General features: G+C 46.2%; 1 protein-coding gene and 1 pseudogene across 1 annotated transcript; one reads left to right on the forward strand and one right to left on the reverse strand.

The window, feature by feature from the left end:
• The first annotated feature begins 6844 nt into the window (after positions 1–6844).
• LOC123116494 (probable auxin efflux carrier component 5b) lies at positions 6845–10132 on the forward strand. Its single transcript, XM_044537448.1, has 5 exons — positions 6845–7725; positions 7844–7929; positions 9430–9587; positions 9720–9796; positions 9940–10132. The coding sequence occupies exons 1-5, from the start codon at positions 6953–6955 to the stop codon at positions 10007–10009; spliced, it is 1164 nt and encodes a 387-aa protein (XP_044393383.1). The 5' UTR covers positions 6845–6952; the 3' UTR covers positions 10010–10132.
• A 4654-nt stretch (positions 10133–14786) lies between these two features.
• Positions 14787–16505, reverse strand: LOC123116495 (uncharacterized membrane protein YjcL-like; annotated as a pseudogene).
• Between the last annotated feature and the right edge of the window lie 1728 nt (positions 16506–18233).

Below are 18233 nucleotides of genomic sequence, written 5' to 3' on the forward strand. Positions count from 1 at the left end.
GCCTCTCGGGTCGAGGAAGGTGGCGTGCGCTCGGGGAAGGAGGGGAGGCTCGTCGGAAGACCTGGCGCCGCGACCCGAGCGGGGTGACTTCCGATGGAGGGGGTAGGGGGAGTAGGAGCAGGAGGAAGGAGTGACACGGCGAGTGCGATCGGCGGCGATCGAGGGCGCCGGAGGCGATCGGCGGCGATCGACGGCGCCGAGGTTAGGGCTCGAGAGGAGGAGAGAGGACGAACCGCTCGAACCAAATTTCAAAAGAGTACGCACGATGATTGGACCTCTATAATGAAGTGTTTTATTAATGCAATTAATTTAATCGAAAAATTTCAGACGAGAATACCCCTGGACTTAATTGGGCCGATTATTAAAAAAATTAGGTCGAAAATACCCTTGGGCTTAAAAAGGCCCAGTTATTCTAACCCGTTAGATCTCCCATATAATACACGTGATTTGGTGTATTATGATGCACCGTAAAATCTCTCCCTAATTAATCCCTGCCTCAATGTGTCTCGGCCCTCAATTATTACCCTCCAGATCTGTGAGGGATGGCTACCCAGCTGCGCCTCAAGGAATTCAGAATGTGGAAAATAAACTGATTTCAATATCCTTGCGCTCAAAGAAGTTGGGTTCTCCAAAATCCTCTATGCTTGCCTTTTTTTTCGCTCTTCGCTTAATCGAGATGTATTGCATGTCTCCTTATTTACTTTCAATACTTTATTAGCTTTTATGCTTAAATATTGCCTTCATCATCTAAAAAAGCTTGTCTTAGATTTATCTAGATACAGATGTATCTAACACTAAAATGTGTCTAGATACGGGTATATAGACTAATCTAAGACAAGTAATTCGAGATGGAGGAAGTATTCAATAATTACGAATAAAAAGCGAATGAAAAATATAGTATAAGTAGAAAGTGTTAAATTAAATGGATCCGAATAAATTTTCTTCACACCTTTCCCGTTATTCTCAGGCAGAGCATTACAAGCTTCCATTTCTAGCTTTCTCGAGAGGTTTATAAGATGTTCCATGCATCCTTCGCCCAATATACAGGATTGTTTCCTAGCCACGCACAAAGAGAGGGACTTAACAGCAAGAGAAGACGTACTGTTGCCTTACGCGGCAGTTTGTGATGGATGCACGGGCTACGGGTGTTTGTTTCGTTTTGCTGCTTCTGTTGCTTGGAAATCCAACTTCCGCAGGTGTTTTTTTTTTGTTCTTTTGTTATCCTTTCAAGTCTCTAGTAGATGTTGTTGAATTTGAGATGACTAGTTTTTCTTTACAAATAAAGGAGATGACTAGTTTCATTTAGACAGATGTGTGCAAATTTTGTTGCACATTCTACGATTTCACACTTGTTTTAGGGGCAGATAATATAGCCTTCACAGTAATGTTGTGCTTATGTTTGCCACAGAGCGCTGCGTCGAGGATGGTGAAAATGGACTGATCTTCTGCACCGGAATATTCTGCAGGTGGACCTGCGGTTCCATAGTGAACCAACGGGGTGGTGCTTATTACAAGGACGCTCATTGTGATGGACACAATTGCCACTGTACGATTTGCTTCAGGGAGTGAAAGTAGGAAATACCGTTCTTGAATGAGAAAATAAATAAATAAATAAACATACTGTGTTTTTTTATGTTATGGTTTATTTCTTTGGAAGCAGATGTATGCTCGTCGTCATTTACTATTATCATAGAAATAGCTGTCACATAAATAGTTGACATATCTTCTATATTTTTCTCCTTTTCTTGAAAAGGAGGCTGAACCATCAGCCTCATCGATTTATGTCCGCACCCAATTTATTGTGAAGTTTTATGGCCCGTTGCTAAGAAAAGAAGTATGTGACCTCAGCAAACAGCAATTACACAACATATTACGTATTACTTATTCTATTGCTACGCTGCCATCCAAAGCAGTTAAACAATACTCGTGCTACCATCTCCAAGGGGGTACACCCACAATGAAAAACTCTCGAACTTCCGCGCTCTAAAGTAAGAACCACCTATGGATTCAGTAAGTAGCATTTAGATAAGAAAAAAGGGGCTTATTTTTTTGAAAAAAAATTGGATACTCAAACATTATTAAAAAAAGTATGATGAGGATTCCACTATGTACACGCCTTGATCCCCTGCCCACTATCCGCACGCGCCACGACCCTAGTGATGGTGAGGTGCTCCAACTCGGGCGGCACTGCTCAAGATCGCGTCCAGTGCCCCCCCGGCCTGGACGCCCATCCGCGGCTGGACTCATGGGCGACGGTGTCTGCTTGGGCGGCGGTGAGCCGCAGCTAGATGTGCGCTAAGTGCATCTTCAATCCTGACCTGTAAATTTGCTCAGGCATCCGTCTGCGTATAGGAGATCAGTCCGCGGACACAGATAAGTCATCCAACTTTGTTCACATACCTTTCAATCACTGTTTGAACTAACTGGACAAAATACATGCAAATACGGCGGATTTCATCAAAGTTCGGATAGAAAATAACACAATCATCCATACCTAGCATGCAAATAAAGTCTAGTATAACAATAGCTCAAATTCAGTGACCCAAAGCATGTCATATACAAATTTCCAGGCTATAAGTAATGATCTACTTTACCGAATCAAGAAAGCAAGCAAATCAGGTTGTTCAACAGGGTGTTATCTACGTCCTTCATGTTGTAATCAAACACTGGTTATGCCTGAAAATAGACTAGTTCTTGTGAAAAGGAAATCTGCGAAATTCAAAGAAGGAATATCCGCCAAACTTTGAAAATACTTGTACAACAAGACTGTTCTGGTGATATCCAAAATCTAGTAAAACAGTGTACAAAATGTACTAATTCTGAAAATAATGTTTTTACTACCCAAGCTTGTAATTTAGTACATTTTTAAGAAAAATACTTATTTTATACTATGTTACTATATTTTATATGTAGCGTTACTGGGATGTAGAATAAGCTATTCTACACTTACGCTTAGTCTATAATGCAGGGACCCGATTGAACCATATCCAGTTATTCTATTGATGAATGACTAATTCCTACCGTCTCTCTATCCGGGTTTGTAAGGCTGACACGAGTTTTTAGATCTCCAATTTGTTTAACAAGGTGTGTGTTACGTGCCACTAAATTATAACATAAAATCTCAAGAATAATTAAAAGTTAAACTTAGTAAACAATAAGTATAAATTGCATCCATTGCCCGTACGAGCTAGAGGAGGAAACCTAGTTCCATATGAGAACTGAGAAAAGGGGGAAATATTTTCCCTAACAGAAAAAAGAAAAGAAAAGAAAGGAAGAAAACAAGAAGTAAAATGCTCATGTTTTCATGAGATCTGACAGGTAGGGTCGGTTAAACCCCGTGGACCTAATTGTAACGGATTGGAGGCAAAAATGTAAATGTGTCTTCATTGAATAGTAATAGAGGTAAAGAGTTGGCTATTTTTTTAAATAATAATTTTTTTATTAATTTGCAGGCCGACCGAGCCTAGTCAGCCAACAGCGGGCCGACTGGGCCTTATCAGCCAACTGCGGGCCGAGAGGTGGTCAATTAGCCACGTGCGGGCCGACTACTGGCCGGGCCACGTCGCTACGCTGGCTGTCGGCGGCTGTCGGCGCGGGCTGGGTCACGGGCGCCCCAGTCAGCCAGCTGCCGGCCGATCGGTCAGCTGCTGGCCGATAGGGAGCAGGCCCCACAACACTGCCTCTTTTCTCCTTCTCCTTTCTCCTTTCCTTTCTCCCACCGCGCGCATCTCTCTGTTCTTCCTTCCTCCTCTCTCTTACACGAAATAGCTCCAATTAATACATCGAAATGACCCGGTTTTTTGCGGATTTGATACCGTGAATGGATTCTACAACATCATATTTAGATAGAACATAATGCTCGTACAACATCATATTTGTGCAAATTAATAAAAAATGTATTATTCTAAAAAATTTAGCAAAGAGTTGCACTATCAAGGGCGCACTACATCCGGGTTTGTACGCTCTAATTTAATAACTAAAGAAAAGTGAACAATCCCTGAAATAGAACGAAGACTCGTAGGTTTTATAGAGTGCTTGTTTGCCGTGCTGACACTTTATATTACTCCATGAATTGTACTCAGGGCCGGTCCTGAGATTTTAGGGGCCCGGGGCGAAACAATAATCCGGGGCCCCTTTAACTTTTATAATAGGTATTTCCATTATATAGTTTGTGCAACTTTAACATACTACTGACAAAACATGCGGTAGGAATGATAATGATTTAATATAGAAGAATAATTGTACGGGAACTACCCTTCAGTTACTTTATGTGCATTCGCTTGCGTATTAGCATTGTCATGTTCTTCGTATTCTATTGCGGGTGAGTCCACTAGTCCTAATTAATTCAATAAAATCACCCACTTAATTATATAGTGGGCTGTGTCTTGATATTTCGTAGATGGTTTTCGTTAATGTAATTTCACATTGCATGTGCATGCAAACACTACCTTTCATCAAACAATTTTACTCGGCCAGGATACAGAAAGCTGAAACGTACAAAACTTCCCTTAATCAAGAGTTTTACATGGTATCTACATACCTGGATGTGGCAGTCCGGCGATGTACTTCTCATCCCTGTACAGACCCTTCAAATCATCCATGGGCTTCCACATCTGGTTCCGAGGACTGGCGACCATGATCAAATAGCTTTACATGTCTCTGTCTAAAGCCTTTACCTGTTTAGCATGTCAAGCCAAAACGCCAGAGCATAAATTAGGGCAGAATCAGGAAGAAATTGGACACCTTATCTGAAATCGGCGGCGGAAAGCGTTGGCGGTGCCATGCGTGGTGAGCCGTGGGTGCTCCCGTCTGTCCCCTGGCGGCAGCCGCGCTTGCAAGCGATTAGGTTTCCAGGAGATCAGAGAAAAAAATAAAATTAGACAATGATCCTCGTGCGTGTCGTAAACTTCCAAAATCACTCCCTCGCGATGCGCCGCTAAGCCCGGTCTTGCTCCTTGTCGATTGATCTCTCCCAAATGTGACGACCAGTGCACGTAACATAGCGCAACCCAGTCTTATTAACGGCAGATCACAAATCTGGGCCCCCCTCGTTTTCGGGGGGCCGGGGCGGCCGCCCCCTCTGCCCCCCCCCCCCCCCCTCTCAGGGCCGGGCCTGATCGTACTAAAACTGTGTCTATTAATATGAATCGAAGGGAATAAAGGCATGTACAATAATGCTATCTTTTGAGCACCATATAGAATAAATACTGAGGTGGAGGAAAAATAATTCATAAGAAAAGACTTTTCTTCTCTTATTTAAGTTATGATATCTTAGTTCAACATGTCTCATAATTTTTTAGGAATAACTCGTTATTAAAGTTAAAAGATAACCCATTATATACATATTTTTATTGTTATCTTTAAATTACACACAAAACTTAAAATAAAACTGTCTTACGAACCATTTTACACGTTCTAATAAATAAAGTTAGATTAGATCTCGAGTACTAATACTTTACCGGTGAGTGGCCGGAGCACTAATTGTACTGAAACGGCCCGTGATCATCATATTCTAGTGTCCCTGTTCGAAGGAAAATAAGATTTGCTTGATATTTTTTACCGACACAAATCCGGCTAAGGGCATCTTCAACACCGTCCCTCAAATCGTTCGTATATGTCTGGACCGTGAAAGCCATCTAACAAGAGTCTGTATCGGTTCGTAGGGCAGTTCGAACGTACTTTGTCTCATAAAACGGAGACAAGCATAGGGGCTTTATGGGCGTCTGAACCGTTCCCAACCCTGCTTCTGACCACTCTGGTCCATCAAAAACCCCTTCCTCGTCCGCGCTCGTCCGCGCATGCTTTCCGTTCGAAATGGTCAACGCTGCTCCAGAGGTTAGTGCCGCATTTATGCCCGGCCAGAGCGGACGCAACCTCCAACTGGCGCTGGCATTGAGCGTCGCCCGTGCCGCTTCCCGGTGTGGGCCACTGCTCCGTGTTTAAACGACATATGGATCAGAAGATGGAGATGGCAACCATTGCTTCCAGCTGGTTGGTGGCTGGCCGGCAGCCAGCTGGAGGACAACGACGACCATCCGGCGCCACCCTCCTCCTCCTCCTCCTCTGCGCCACCCTCGCCGGTGCATTGCACCATGACCATCAGCGAGGCACGTTCCCATTACATGAACATGGTGCGGGAGGAGCAGGCCTATGCCGCCTGCAGCCACCAACTCCTCCAAGAGTACCACCAGGCGGAGGAGCGGCTCAACGCCAGTAGGGCGATCGTGCCGGACATGGCGGAGCGGGTGGCGCTGCTCGACTCCTACCGCTCCACCCGCGAGATCCCCTGGCCCGCTGGCGGTACCGCCAGCGGGCGGCGGAACTGGCGGCCGCCTACAAGGAGTGCGACGAGGCGGTGGACGAGGTGTTCGGCGAGACCGAGGAGGAGGAGGAGGACATCGCCGGCTCTGCCGAGGCCACGCCCCGTCGACACGTCCGTGGGCGCCGCTAACTGCGAGAAGAGTAGTGCACGGTAGGTCGTCGCTGCTCGGGTCCCAAGAAGGCTACAACTCCTTCCCTTCCGTCGAAGTCAAGCTTGGTGGGTTGTACATCGTCGGCCGATTAGCCACTTGGCAGCGACGTGAAGGCGGACAACTTAATTTTCTGGGTCTCTCGAGAAAGAGGTTACGGAGGCGGAGCTGGAAAGCGCCGAAATGGAACTGAAGAAGGCTTCAGTTCTGGATGCCCTAACTAACCAAGGTTAGAAACTTGGTATACAAAGATATTCTATCACTGTTGATGTTGGTATGAAAGGTGCATTAGAAGTGGTATCACTGTCGATTTCGATTGTTGAAATGACGGATTCCTGCTAGTTAAATGAAGCGATCGGTCGAGTGGAGAGAATAATGGCAGGCAGCAGCTCGTCGCATTTGTCCAACTCGGTTTGATTATTTCCTCGCTACGTACACCAAAGCACCAAACCACGAGCGAGCTTGCTAGCTAGGTGGCCGAGATGATAGGGTGGGGAGACGTGTACAAGGTGGTGTCCGCCATGTCGCCGCTCTACTTCGCCCTCGGCCTCGGGTACGCCTCGGTGCGATGGTGGAAGTTCTTCACCCGCGACCAGTGCGACGCCGTGAACCGCCTCGTCATCTACTTCGCGCTCCCCTTCTTCGCCTTCGACTTCAACGCCCACGCCGGCACGTTCGCCGCCAGCTACCGCGTCCTGGCCGCCGACGCCGTCGCCAAACTCGTCGTCGTGCTCGCGGTCGCCGGGTGGGTCGCGTCCTGCCGCTGGCGGCGCTGGAGCCGCGCCCCCAAGGCGCCACCCGCGAGGCCGGCGCGGCCGGGTGGCGGCCGCGGCCCCTCCTACTCGTGGTGCATCACCGGCTACTCGCTGGGCACGCTCAACAACGGGCTCCTCGTGGGCGTGCCGCTGCTGGACGCCATGTACGGCAAGTGGGCGCGCGACATCGTCGTGCAGCTGTCGGTGGTGCAGGCCGTCGTGTGGCTCCCGCTGCTGCTGGTGGCGTTCGAGGCGAGGCAGGCCTGGCTGGAGGTGACATCGGCGCCGGCACCCGACGGCGCGCGAGAAGAAGGCGATCAGGCAGCGCCGGGGAGCGACGATGTCGACCGGCCAGCGGCAGCCGGAGAAGACCGGAAGATGGCGGCGACAGGGTGGGCGTTCTGGGCGCCGCTGCTGCGAACGGTTGGGCTCAAGGTCGTCGGCAACCCGAACGTGTACGCGAGCCTCCTTGGCGTTCTGTGGTCCTCCGTGGCAAACAGGTACCCCTGCGACACAGCAGATTAGTGAGTAGCGATCTTCTCTCATAAAAAGAAGAAACAATTTATTCATCAGGCATTCTCTCATTATCAACCTATATGCGTTTGCAATTATATGTAGGTGGCACCTGGAAATGCCAGGCATCATAGATGGCTCCATTTCGATCATGTCAAGGACCGGCCTTGGAATCGGAATGTTTAACATGGGTACCTACTACTCTCTTCGTTCACAATCCTCCATCTCAAAATTATACTAAAGTTAAGACACTTATTTTGAAACGAAAGAAGTATCTAGTACTAACTTTTTTATAATTAGATGTATATAGACATGTTTTACTGTATTTATTTGTTAATTTTAGTCCTTATGTATCCTATATAGAAATGTCCAAAACGTTCTATATTTGTGAACGGAGGGAGAAGTCCCGTGAGAGAAACTAAAAAAGAAAACACGTTAACGAAAGTCTTGGGGTTTGGTACCCACATTCTACGACAACTTATCATGCTCTTATTTGTTTAGTTGGTCGATCACACTTTTGCCGTATATTCTCTGCCTCGTGAGTCATGACTCATGACCCATTGTGTCCACGGAAACAACTTTTTTAGCTGAACTTGTCACGCTTTTGTGGCAATTCATCTTTTGGCCAACTTTGCCACAAACGAGCTTAGGGCAAAACGTGCCTGAAAACCAAAACGTCCAAAGTGACTAAACAATCTTTTTTAGATAAACTTGTCACGCTTTGTGGCAACTCATCGTTTGGCCAACTTTGTCACAAATGAGCTTAGGCCAAAATGTGGTTGAAAACCAAAACATCTAAAGTGACTAATCAACTACCTGTTAATTAAATTCTGGTCCTTTTAAAAGGTAATTAGCAAATCACAATCAAAATTTTATTTCTTATAAAATACGTACACAACTTGAACTTGCTTCAAAAAATGTTAGCAGAATCCCTACTGTACACCAGCGGAGCCTCTTGGAGGCCAAAGGGGGTCGTAACCCCCCCCCCCCCCCCCCCCCCCCCCCCCCCCCAAAAGCCCATTTTTGGTACATTCCAATAGTGAAGTATACTTTAGAGCACCACGCAGATTTACCGTGAGGATATTATTGGTAGCTCCTTTTAGTGATGCAGTAAAGAAAAAATAAGCATCTCACACCTACTTCTTTAGAGGTGACCCCGGGTTATCGAACCACGAGAGGAAGTCTTCCTTGAAACGGTGGTCTCTAGCAAGCTTCGTTAAAGGATCAATTCCATCTTTGACCGGATCAATCAAGCAAATGATGATTCAAACACTAGTAATAAAAATAGGTACGAGTATGTGGTCTTAATGCTTACAACAATGTATTTGCGTTGGGACCAGATATGATCTTAATTTGTGCGCTCGAAGTCAACCGTCGAGATGTGATTGTTACTAACCGAAGTGAGGGACGTGTCCAAATAACATCATGACCGGCACGAGTCCTGCATCAAGAATCTACTGTCCTACCGCAGACCCTACTGCGGGCTCAAAGGGATGTATCTAGAAATGAAATATGTCTAGGTATATTCATTTCAGCGACAACTAATATGGGACAAAAAGAATATAACATTGAGCACACACATTAGTGGGCCGGGAATAAATAGTAACGAATATAATTCAAAACAATATTGAGATCAAAGAGGAATTAACTGATTGATCGTGAATCACACCGATCTGGTGGTTGTATTGTAGGCTTGTTCATCGGTCTACAGGACAAGCTCGTCGTGTGTGGGCCTGGATTGACCTCGTTGGGCATGGCGATGCGGTTTGTCGCTGCGCCAGCAGCCACCATGATTGGAGCGCTACTTTTGGGACTACGTGGTGACCTTCTGCGCGTTGCCATCTTACAGGTAACAATAGATAAATATTGCATGTTACAGGCTCACAACTGGTGTTAATATATCATTTTCTTCTCTTTTTTGTTGCGAATTGAGCCAAATATCCAGATCAATAGTAATAACTCACCTCGTTCCTATTGGTAGGCCGCACTGCCTCAGTCTATCGGGACATTTATCTTTGCGAGAGAGTATGACCTACATGCCAATATACTCAGTACCGCGTAAGTAAATTGGCGATCTCGCATGTCATGATGATTAGAGTACTCCATAATTGTTTATGCATATCGACCACATTGTTCTTCCCTGAACACGAGGATAACAACTAAAACCGCTCTTTGCCTTTCCATTTTTTTCTTTTTTGCAGGGTGATAGTCGGCACATTGGCTTCGCTGCCTGTTTTAGCCACATATTATGTTGTTTTAGGGCTCATGTGATTATGTTATATGTTCCTCCTCTAGTTTATTTTGGGGGTTTGTTATGTATGTGTGCCTACAAGATGTAGCAAAAAAATTATGTTTGCATCAACAAGAATTGCTGTGTTTTGGTCGTTCTTCTCTTTAAGAAATGTCATCATGGCTAATTGTATTAATATCAAATAATAATAGTTATTGCGAGTATCCTCTATAACACTAAGCTCCCTAGTTTTAGAGAGCCCACATTCAATTGAGGTCTCCAATTAGAATTCGTTCACACGATTTTGACCGGGTTAACAATTTCTCAAACCTCTCTCATTCAAGTCTTTATACTATACACTATGTTTCCTAACTTTTAAGGTCTCACAATTAATTGAAGTATTCAATTTAGAATTGGTTCAACCTGTTTTGACCGGGTCAACACTTTCTCAGCCTCTTCCATTCAATTCTTTTAATTCAGTATATTCCTTAATTTTGAAGCTCTTTCATTCAATTGAGGTATTCAAATTTGGATATGGTTAACGATTTTGACTGGGCCAACGATTTTTTAAATCAATCAATAACAACCAGCCTATAAAACATATCAATCATGCGGGCCCTCCCATCACTGGAAAAGAGAAGCGTCAACATGTGATATTGTAGCACCTATATAGTAGTACATGCGATCACCGACATAGAATTTTCCCCACGTATATATAGATTGGTTAGCGGATAACACAGAATCACACCACAAAAGGCCCACCAAATAACCGCATTATAAATAGAAATAAAACACACTTTATCATCTCCCCACCCGCCAAACTAAATATTCCATGTGTCAAAATATAAGGGATATTAGTTTTGTAGAAAGTCAAATTTCTTTCACTTTGACCAGGTTCAGAGCAAAAATATCGACATCCACAGTATTAAGCAAAAAAAGTATGAAAATTCGTTTCATGATGAATTTGAAAATATCAATTTGATGGATTTTGATATATTTCTCTACAATTTTGATCAAACTTGAAAGGTTGACTTTTTAAAAAAGTAATGCATCTTATATTTTGAAACAAAGTGATTATTTTTTGAAGAAACCCAACAACACCAACTGTGCAGCAAAGCGCGCCCAACCCTTCTAGTATTTAGTAAAGCTAGGTGGTTTAATGGTTCATTGATCCAATTACAAGAATCACTAGAGATAAACTGAGACTTGTGCTTGTAATTTGCCGTTCAGTTTATATTTACCTCTTCAGAATAACAATAAACTCGTGGTGTACTAGTTGCAGGAACAAATTCCGCACCCCCGTTCATAATTACTCATCATTACCATTGGTTTACCGAGATGATATCCCACACGTTGCTACAGGAACTTTGGTCAAACAAATGCATAAAAAATTGCTACAGAAAATCCTAAAATTAATGTAAAAGCAAATATAGGAGTAGTCTCAGTTTAATATTAAAACAATAAAACATAATAAGCATGTGATAAAATTATGTATAAAATAGTTTTTTATTGAGGTTAACAAAATGCCTTTTTTAACAAAAATATGAAACATGAACTACATACAGATTTGCTCCTAGTGTCCAACTCATATACCACACAAAAAATAATGCAATATTTTTAACTTATGACTGACATGCATGATTGGTGATGTGGCATGGGTGCATGGATAGATTATTAGTACAAAAATGGATAGATTATTAGTACAAAAATGAATTGAAAGGTATTGTATGTCTCCTTATTTACTTTCAGTAATTGAGTAGTGTCTATGTTCAAATATTCACTAATTACTTATAAAAGGAATGAAAAGATCATATAAGTAGAAAGTGTTAAATTAAATGGATCCGAATAATTTGCTTCATATCTTTCCCGTTATTCTCATAGAGAGCATTACATGCTTTCATTTCTACCTTTCTCGAGAAGTTTATATAAGATGACAATATGTTCCATACATCCTTCACACAACATACGGGATTGTTTCCTAGCCACGCACAAGAGGAGATTACAATAAGAAAAGTGGTGGCGTTGTTTTAGCGCGGCAGTTTGTAATGGATGCACGGGCTACGGGTGTTTGTTTCGTTTTGCTGCTTCTGTTGCTTGGAAATCCAAATTCGACAGGTGTTTTTTTTTTCTTTTCTCTTGTTATCCTCCGTCTCAAGTACTCCCTCTGTCTCATAATATAAGAACAATTTTGACACTACACTAATGTCAAAAACGTTATTATATTATGGGACAGAGGGAGTAGATGTTGTTGAGAGTAGAAAAAGGAGATGACTAGTTTCATTTAGACAGACGCGCAAATTTTGTTGCACATCCTACATTTTTTACACCTGTTTTACAGGCACATATATATAGCCTTCACAGTAATGTTGTGCTTATGTTTGCCACAGAGCGCTGTGTCGAGGATAGTGACAATGGATTGATCTTCTGCACCAAAGTCCTTTGCAAGTAGACCTGCGGTTCCATAGTGAAAGAACAGGGTGGTGCTTATTACAAGGACGCTCATTGTGATGGACGCAATTGCAACTGTACGGTTTGCTTCAAGGAGTAAAACAATACTATAGGATAGTGAGTTTATACTATGTATGGAGTATATCCCAAGATAAAAATGTCATTCTTGAATGAATAAATAGATAAACATACCGTGTTATTTTGATTATGTTATGGTTTATTTCATTGAGAAGTGGATGTATACTCATTTGTCATTTACTATTATGTTGTGGTTTATTTTAATTATGTTGTGGCCCGCCTTGTCGACTTTATCTGCAAAACTGTTCGGTCGACGCTCCGCTGATTCTCCTTAAATTTTTGAGGGATCGTAGATTTTGTGGAAGTGCTAGGTAGGAGTTAATTCCTCAAACAAAACTTCTTCCCCCAAAAAAAATCCTTTTAGGGGATTAAACCTTGGGAAGGGCTAGAGACGCTTTTAGAATGGAATGGGTTAGCAAAACCCTTTACGGCGAGCCTAGGTAAAGACACATAAATCATTTTATCTACGGTTTGCATAGATAGGAAGGCCTGGTGGAAAATACGCATTGTCATCAAAGATCAGACAAAACATCATAGGAAATGGTGGCAAATCATTTCCGAAATGGTGGCAAGTCATTTCCTATGCACTAGAGCTAGGCAGGTGTTTTCACCTAGGAAAGCCATTGACACTTGAAAGGCGAATATACATACGTGATTGATACCTTTTCTCTCTTAAAGAAAAGGTGATTGGTACCTCACTGTATTACGGACAATTTATATAATTAGGTCTGCAGGACACATATAAGCTACTCCCTCCATTTCATAATATAAGAGTGTTCTTATGTTATGGAACGAAAGGAGTAGTTATATAACAACTTTCAGTTTATATGTGGGCGCATGCATATATCACCTATGAAGTTCAAACACAAGATGACTTGCAGGTGCAGAGGCACTAGGTTCCTTTACAATCTGTACATATAAGATGATTCGTTAACACGGTTGTAGGCGTTCGAATCTTGTGGACAGTGTCGACTGTATTTTGAACAGGGTTGACTATAGTATTCTGGACGAGCAATGCTACACCTACGTAGTAATCAAACGTAAAGTAACGTAATGGCTTAGGTGGCTTTTTTCAGTTGGAGGAAATTATGAGAGGGGCCCCACCCAGTTGGAATCAGGGGGGCGGAGGGATTAATAGTTAGGCTAATTACGTAACTGTACGTAGACTTTTACGTAAGTGTAGCATTTTTGATTCTGGACTTGGGGCTAACTACAGTCTTTTGTGGCCTAAGTGTACAAGTAAAAGGGCCAACACTATGTACTTGAATGATTATGTAAGAACAAATTTCTATGGTAATTTGCTTCAAAAAATTAGTTTATTCACGCCTACAAAAGGATCTGTACTGTGTTCACCTTTCTACCCTATTGATTTCCGGAACGTCTTTAACTGAATGTCCATGTACTCCCTCCGGTCCTTTTTACTCTGCACATTGGTTTTGCCGAAAGTCATACTTTGCTAAGTTTGACCAAATTTATATTAAAAATTATTAGCACCTATACTATCTAATAAATATAATATGAAAATATATTCCAAGATGAATCTAAAGATATTGGTGTTGTTATGTGAATGTTTATAATTTTTTATATAAATTTGGTCAAAGTTGAATGAGATTGACTTCGGACAAACCTAATATGCAGAGTAAAAAGGACCGGAGGGAGTATTTAAAATGGGTTGGGTTTTCCTTTTTCCTTGATCTTTGCTAAACTAAACCAAAGTGTTTTTGCTTGCTAAATTAAACTGTATTTTGTTACGTTTTTATAGCCTTGTAATTGTTAAACTCTTGTGGTTTGATAGACTGAACTGCGTGTTAACAGAACTAATGTTCTGCTCTGTTCTCTGCATGAAGGGCAGGGCCTCTGTTTCCCTTGTCCGTTCTTGCTGTTCTGTCCATAGGTGGGTATTTCGACTGTGAGGTGCTGCTGGCCGTAGGATCGACATGGACACTGGATTGTAGCCTTGTAGGGGGCAAGGCGCGCACTACAGCAAGGCTGCTGGCCGTAGGATCGACATGGACACTGGATTGTAGCCTTGTAGGGGGCAAGGCGCGCACTACAGCAAGGCACTGGATCTCAGTCCGGCTGAAGCAGAGGCCCCTCAAGCAGGGTTGTGCTCAAAATGCGCACAACAGCGACGGCAGTGCAGAGTCGTCTTCAGAAATAAAAAGACAGTCAAGTAGACAGTTCTTCGCGTGCGGCAGCTCTCCTGCTGATGGCTCCTTTGCTTGCTTGTCCTGGTTGGTGTCAGTTTGGAGATCGCTGAGTTGCTCCTCATCGTTCGTAGCAAATGATTGATTCAGTTGGCAATTCCATGACCATACATACATTACATATATCTTTTGCTTTACATGCGCTTGAGGACAAACATGCCTAAACCGACGCCGAGGAAGGTGGCGATGGCGATGCCGAATATGCCGGCGAGGATCCCGGGGACGACCAGGGAGCTCCAGCCCTTGGTGGTGGCCATGCCGCAGGCGGTGGTCGGCCCGCCGACGTTGGCGTTGGACGCGATGAGCAGCAGCTTCTCCTCCAACCCCAGCAGCTTCCCAGCGCCCAAGATCACCAGCAGATGCACGGCGATCTGCACGAGCGAGAAAGCGAAGATGCCGGGCGCCGTGTGGATGACATCGCGGATGCTCCCGCTGGCCCCCACCACGGCGAAGAACACCTGCATCAGGATCACGGCCATGGCCTCGCCGGCGGGGGCGAGCTTGCCGACGTGCGAGGGGAACAGCGTCACCAGCGCCACCACGATTGCTGTGATGCAGGGGAGGCTGCCGCCTGCCGCCCTGTACGCCCAGCAGGGCCGTCATGTGCTTGCCTGCTCTGCATATCGCGAACGACACGGCCAGCGCCGTTGCGCTCTCCAGGACCGGCAGCCTGTCGCCGCCGCCGGCAGCCGGAGTGGGCTCGCCGCTGGCGTTGACTCCCCCTTTGGGGTGCACCGTCTCTTCGGCGGGGATCTTGGCGGCCAGGGCGAATAGCGTGGTGAAGTAGAGCGCGCAGATGACGTTGTCGGCGGCCAGCCCTGCGGCCAGCACCGACGGGGTCACCTGCAGGGCCTCCGCGACGGCCACATAGTTGACGGCTCCTCCGATGTGCCGGCCCATGAGGGCCGCCGCGATCTTCCAGTTGTCCGGCCCCAGCGACCGCATCGGCACCAGCGCGAACGCCACCACCGTGCCCACCGTCGTCGCCACTGCCATTTCCAAGAAAAAGATCGATGGATCATGGATCGTTAGCTAGCTGAGTAGTGGGAACTGCAGAAGATGAAGCGCGCGTACCAGATCCGAGGAGGAACGCGAGGAGGAGGGCGCCGGCGGAGCGGACAACGCGGCGGAGGTCGGCGCGGAAGAGGAGCAGCGGCACGGCCAGCGGGAGCAGATACTCCAGCACCACGCGGTAGGCGGGGGCGTCGGCGGCGACGAGCCCGGCCGTGGTGGCGGCCAGGCCGAGCAGCACGCTCACCAGCGCGCCGCTCAGCGCCTTGCCGGCGCGGGTGCTTTTCTCGGACCAGACGCCCAGCGCGGCCGCGGACAGGAGGACCGTCCAGTTGCCCCAGTGGTCGGAGGCCGGGACAAGGGGGAGGCCGTGGGGCAGCAGGGCTCGGGCTCGAGGGAGCCGGAGCGGGAGGCGCCGGCGTGCAGCGTGGCCGCAGTGGTGGACAAGAGTGGTGCGGGTGCCGGCACCGGCGGTAGAGAGAGAAGAGGGGTGACTAGCTGAGTCTCGGCTGTGTGGGAGCACAACCATGAAGGCTGCCGTCGCCGTCGCGGTGGCCATCGATGGTCAACCCCGTCTTCCCGTCGAAAGCCAAGTGAAGTGGATGCCAGTCGTTGGGAAAAAAATAATCCTGTACGACCGGATTGTGCAAAACCAATCGCGAGACCTTCTCCCGCATGCGACACATGGCAATACGAATCTTAAAGCAACAGTCGCCCCATCCAACCGTCATTGTCATTGTGGTGACGCGCCCGGGCTGCTCGCCACATCACCGCCGGTGTGCTCCTTACCCTAGGTGCTCCACTCCAGCTCGGCTCCTTCCCCGTTGGAAACGGCCACGTTCGTCACTGACCCAGCTCATGGCACCCCCTCCCCCAGCTGCTTGTCCCCGCCGACCACGGCCATCTTCTTGCGCGCCTCAACTCGCTGCACCGGCGTCCCTTCGGCGACATCCGATAAAATTGGAACGATACAGAACTCGCTGCATCGGCAGCGCATGCAGGAGTAACTGCGATGTCCACGTATATTTTTACTGTGCCCAAGGGATTTCTTAGTTTTTTAAAAGGAAGGCCATCATGGTTAGCTTTATTGATTTAACGTAGGCATTACACCGCCCACAAGCAAAGAGACCAGACAACCCGGGGGCTCGTCTGTCCAGTTTAAAGAGGTCTTATTACGATAAAAAAAAAGTTAGCTAGCACATGCGCCGCTTGATTGGAAGAACGAAAATAAAGCTTGAAGGCAACCTTCCCGATTAAAGAAGAAACATCCATACATTCCGTGAAAATTGATGTTGCAATATCCCACCATCTAGATTGGCCATCACAAAAGTTTATAACGTTTAAGGAATCTGATTCCGCCTCCACACGAGGTTCCTCAGTTAATAATACCTTCCCTGTAAAACATAGCGATGGCATCAGCCTCTTTCCCTGTAAAACGTACATCATACTTTTTGCTTTTTGATTGTGTATTTAAAGTTAAGTTGGACTAGTAATTGAAACACAAACTTTCAGTCACTACCTTTAAGATTGCGAACCAACCTGTGGTTGGATGGTTAGAGGGACTGTGATATCCCCAGCCCATCAGGTTTCAAATCCTGATGCTCGCATTTATTCCTGGATTTATTTCAGGATTTCCGGCGCCCAAAGCGGCCGCGGTCAGGAGGACCGTCCAGTTGCCCTAGTGGTCGGACGCTGGAACCAGGGGGGGCGTGGGGTAGCAGAGCTCGGGCTCGAGGGAGCGGGAGCGGGAGGTGCTGGCGTGCAGCGTGGCCATGGTGGTGGACAAGAGTGGTGCGGATGCCGGCGCCGGCGGTAGAGAGAAAAGAGGGGTGGCTAGCTGAGTCTCGGCTGTGTTGGGGCACGACCACGAAGGCTGCCATTGCCGTTGCGGTGGCCATCGATGGTCAACCCTGTTTTCCCATCGAAAGCCAAGTGAAGTGGATGCCTGTCGTTGGGAAAAAAATCATGTACAACCGAGTCGTGCACAACCAATCCTGAGACTTCCTCCCGCATGCGACACCTGGCAATACGAATCTTAAAGCAACAGCCTCCGGACTCTCCATCGCCCCCATCCAACCGTCATTGTGGTGATGCGCCCGGGCTGCTCGCCATATCACCGCCGGTGTGCTCGTTAGAGCATCTACAGCCCTCAAACATCCGCGGACGCGGACGCGTCCTCGGACAATGACCGGGCACGTTTCAAATTTCACGAGTTGCATCCGGACATCTTATACTAGATTCTTAAATCCATACAAAGTCATGCAAATGAAATAAACCTACGTACTACGTCGATCATCCAGCTACTCCTCGCCGGAGATGTTGACGATCTCCATGCTCGGCTCCGGCAGCATGGGCGGTAGCTGCTCCGCTCTGGCCTCCTCCTCCTCTATCTCCGCGTCGAGTTCCACAAAGACAACGGTATTTGGGTGGTGACAACGGCATTTTGGTGGTGTGTTCCTTCCTGAAAGTGTCATCCGGGGATGGCTCGAGTGGTGCAGTTGGGTGTGGTTCGGTGACGACA

Source organism: Triticum aestivum, chromosome 5B, assembly GCF_018294505.1.
Source record: "Triticum aestivum cultivar Chinese Spring chromosome 5B, IWGSC CS RefSeq v2.1, whole genome shotgun sequence".
NCBI lineage: Eukaryota > Viridiplantae > Streptophyta > Magnoliopsida > Poales > Poaceae > Triticum > Triticum aestivum.

What these genes read in the sequence shown, in the direction of transcription:
- LOC123116494 (XM_044537448.1), top strand. Translation starts at nt 6,953, where the DNA reads ATGATAGGGTGGGGAGACGTGTACAAGGTGGTGTCCGCCATGTCGCCG. An exon ending in TGCGCGTTGCCATCTTACAG is followed by an intron (nt 9,588 to 9,719) that starts GTAACAATAGAT and finishes TCCTATTGGTAG; the next exon opens with GCCGCACTGCCTCAGTCTAT. An exon ending in GCCAATATACTCAGTACCGC is followed by an intron (nt 9,797 to 9,939) that starts GTAAGTAAATTG and finishes TCTTTTTTGCAG; the next exon opens with GGTGATAGTCGGCACATTGG.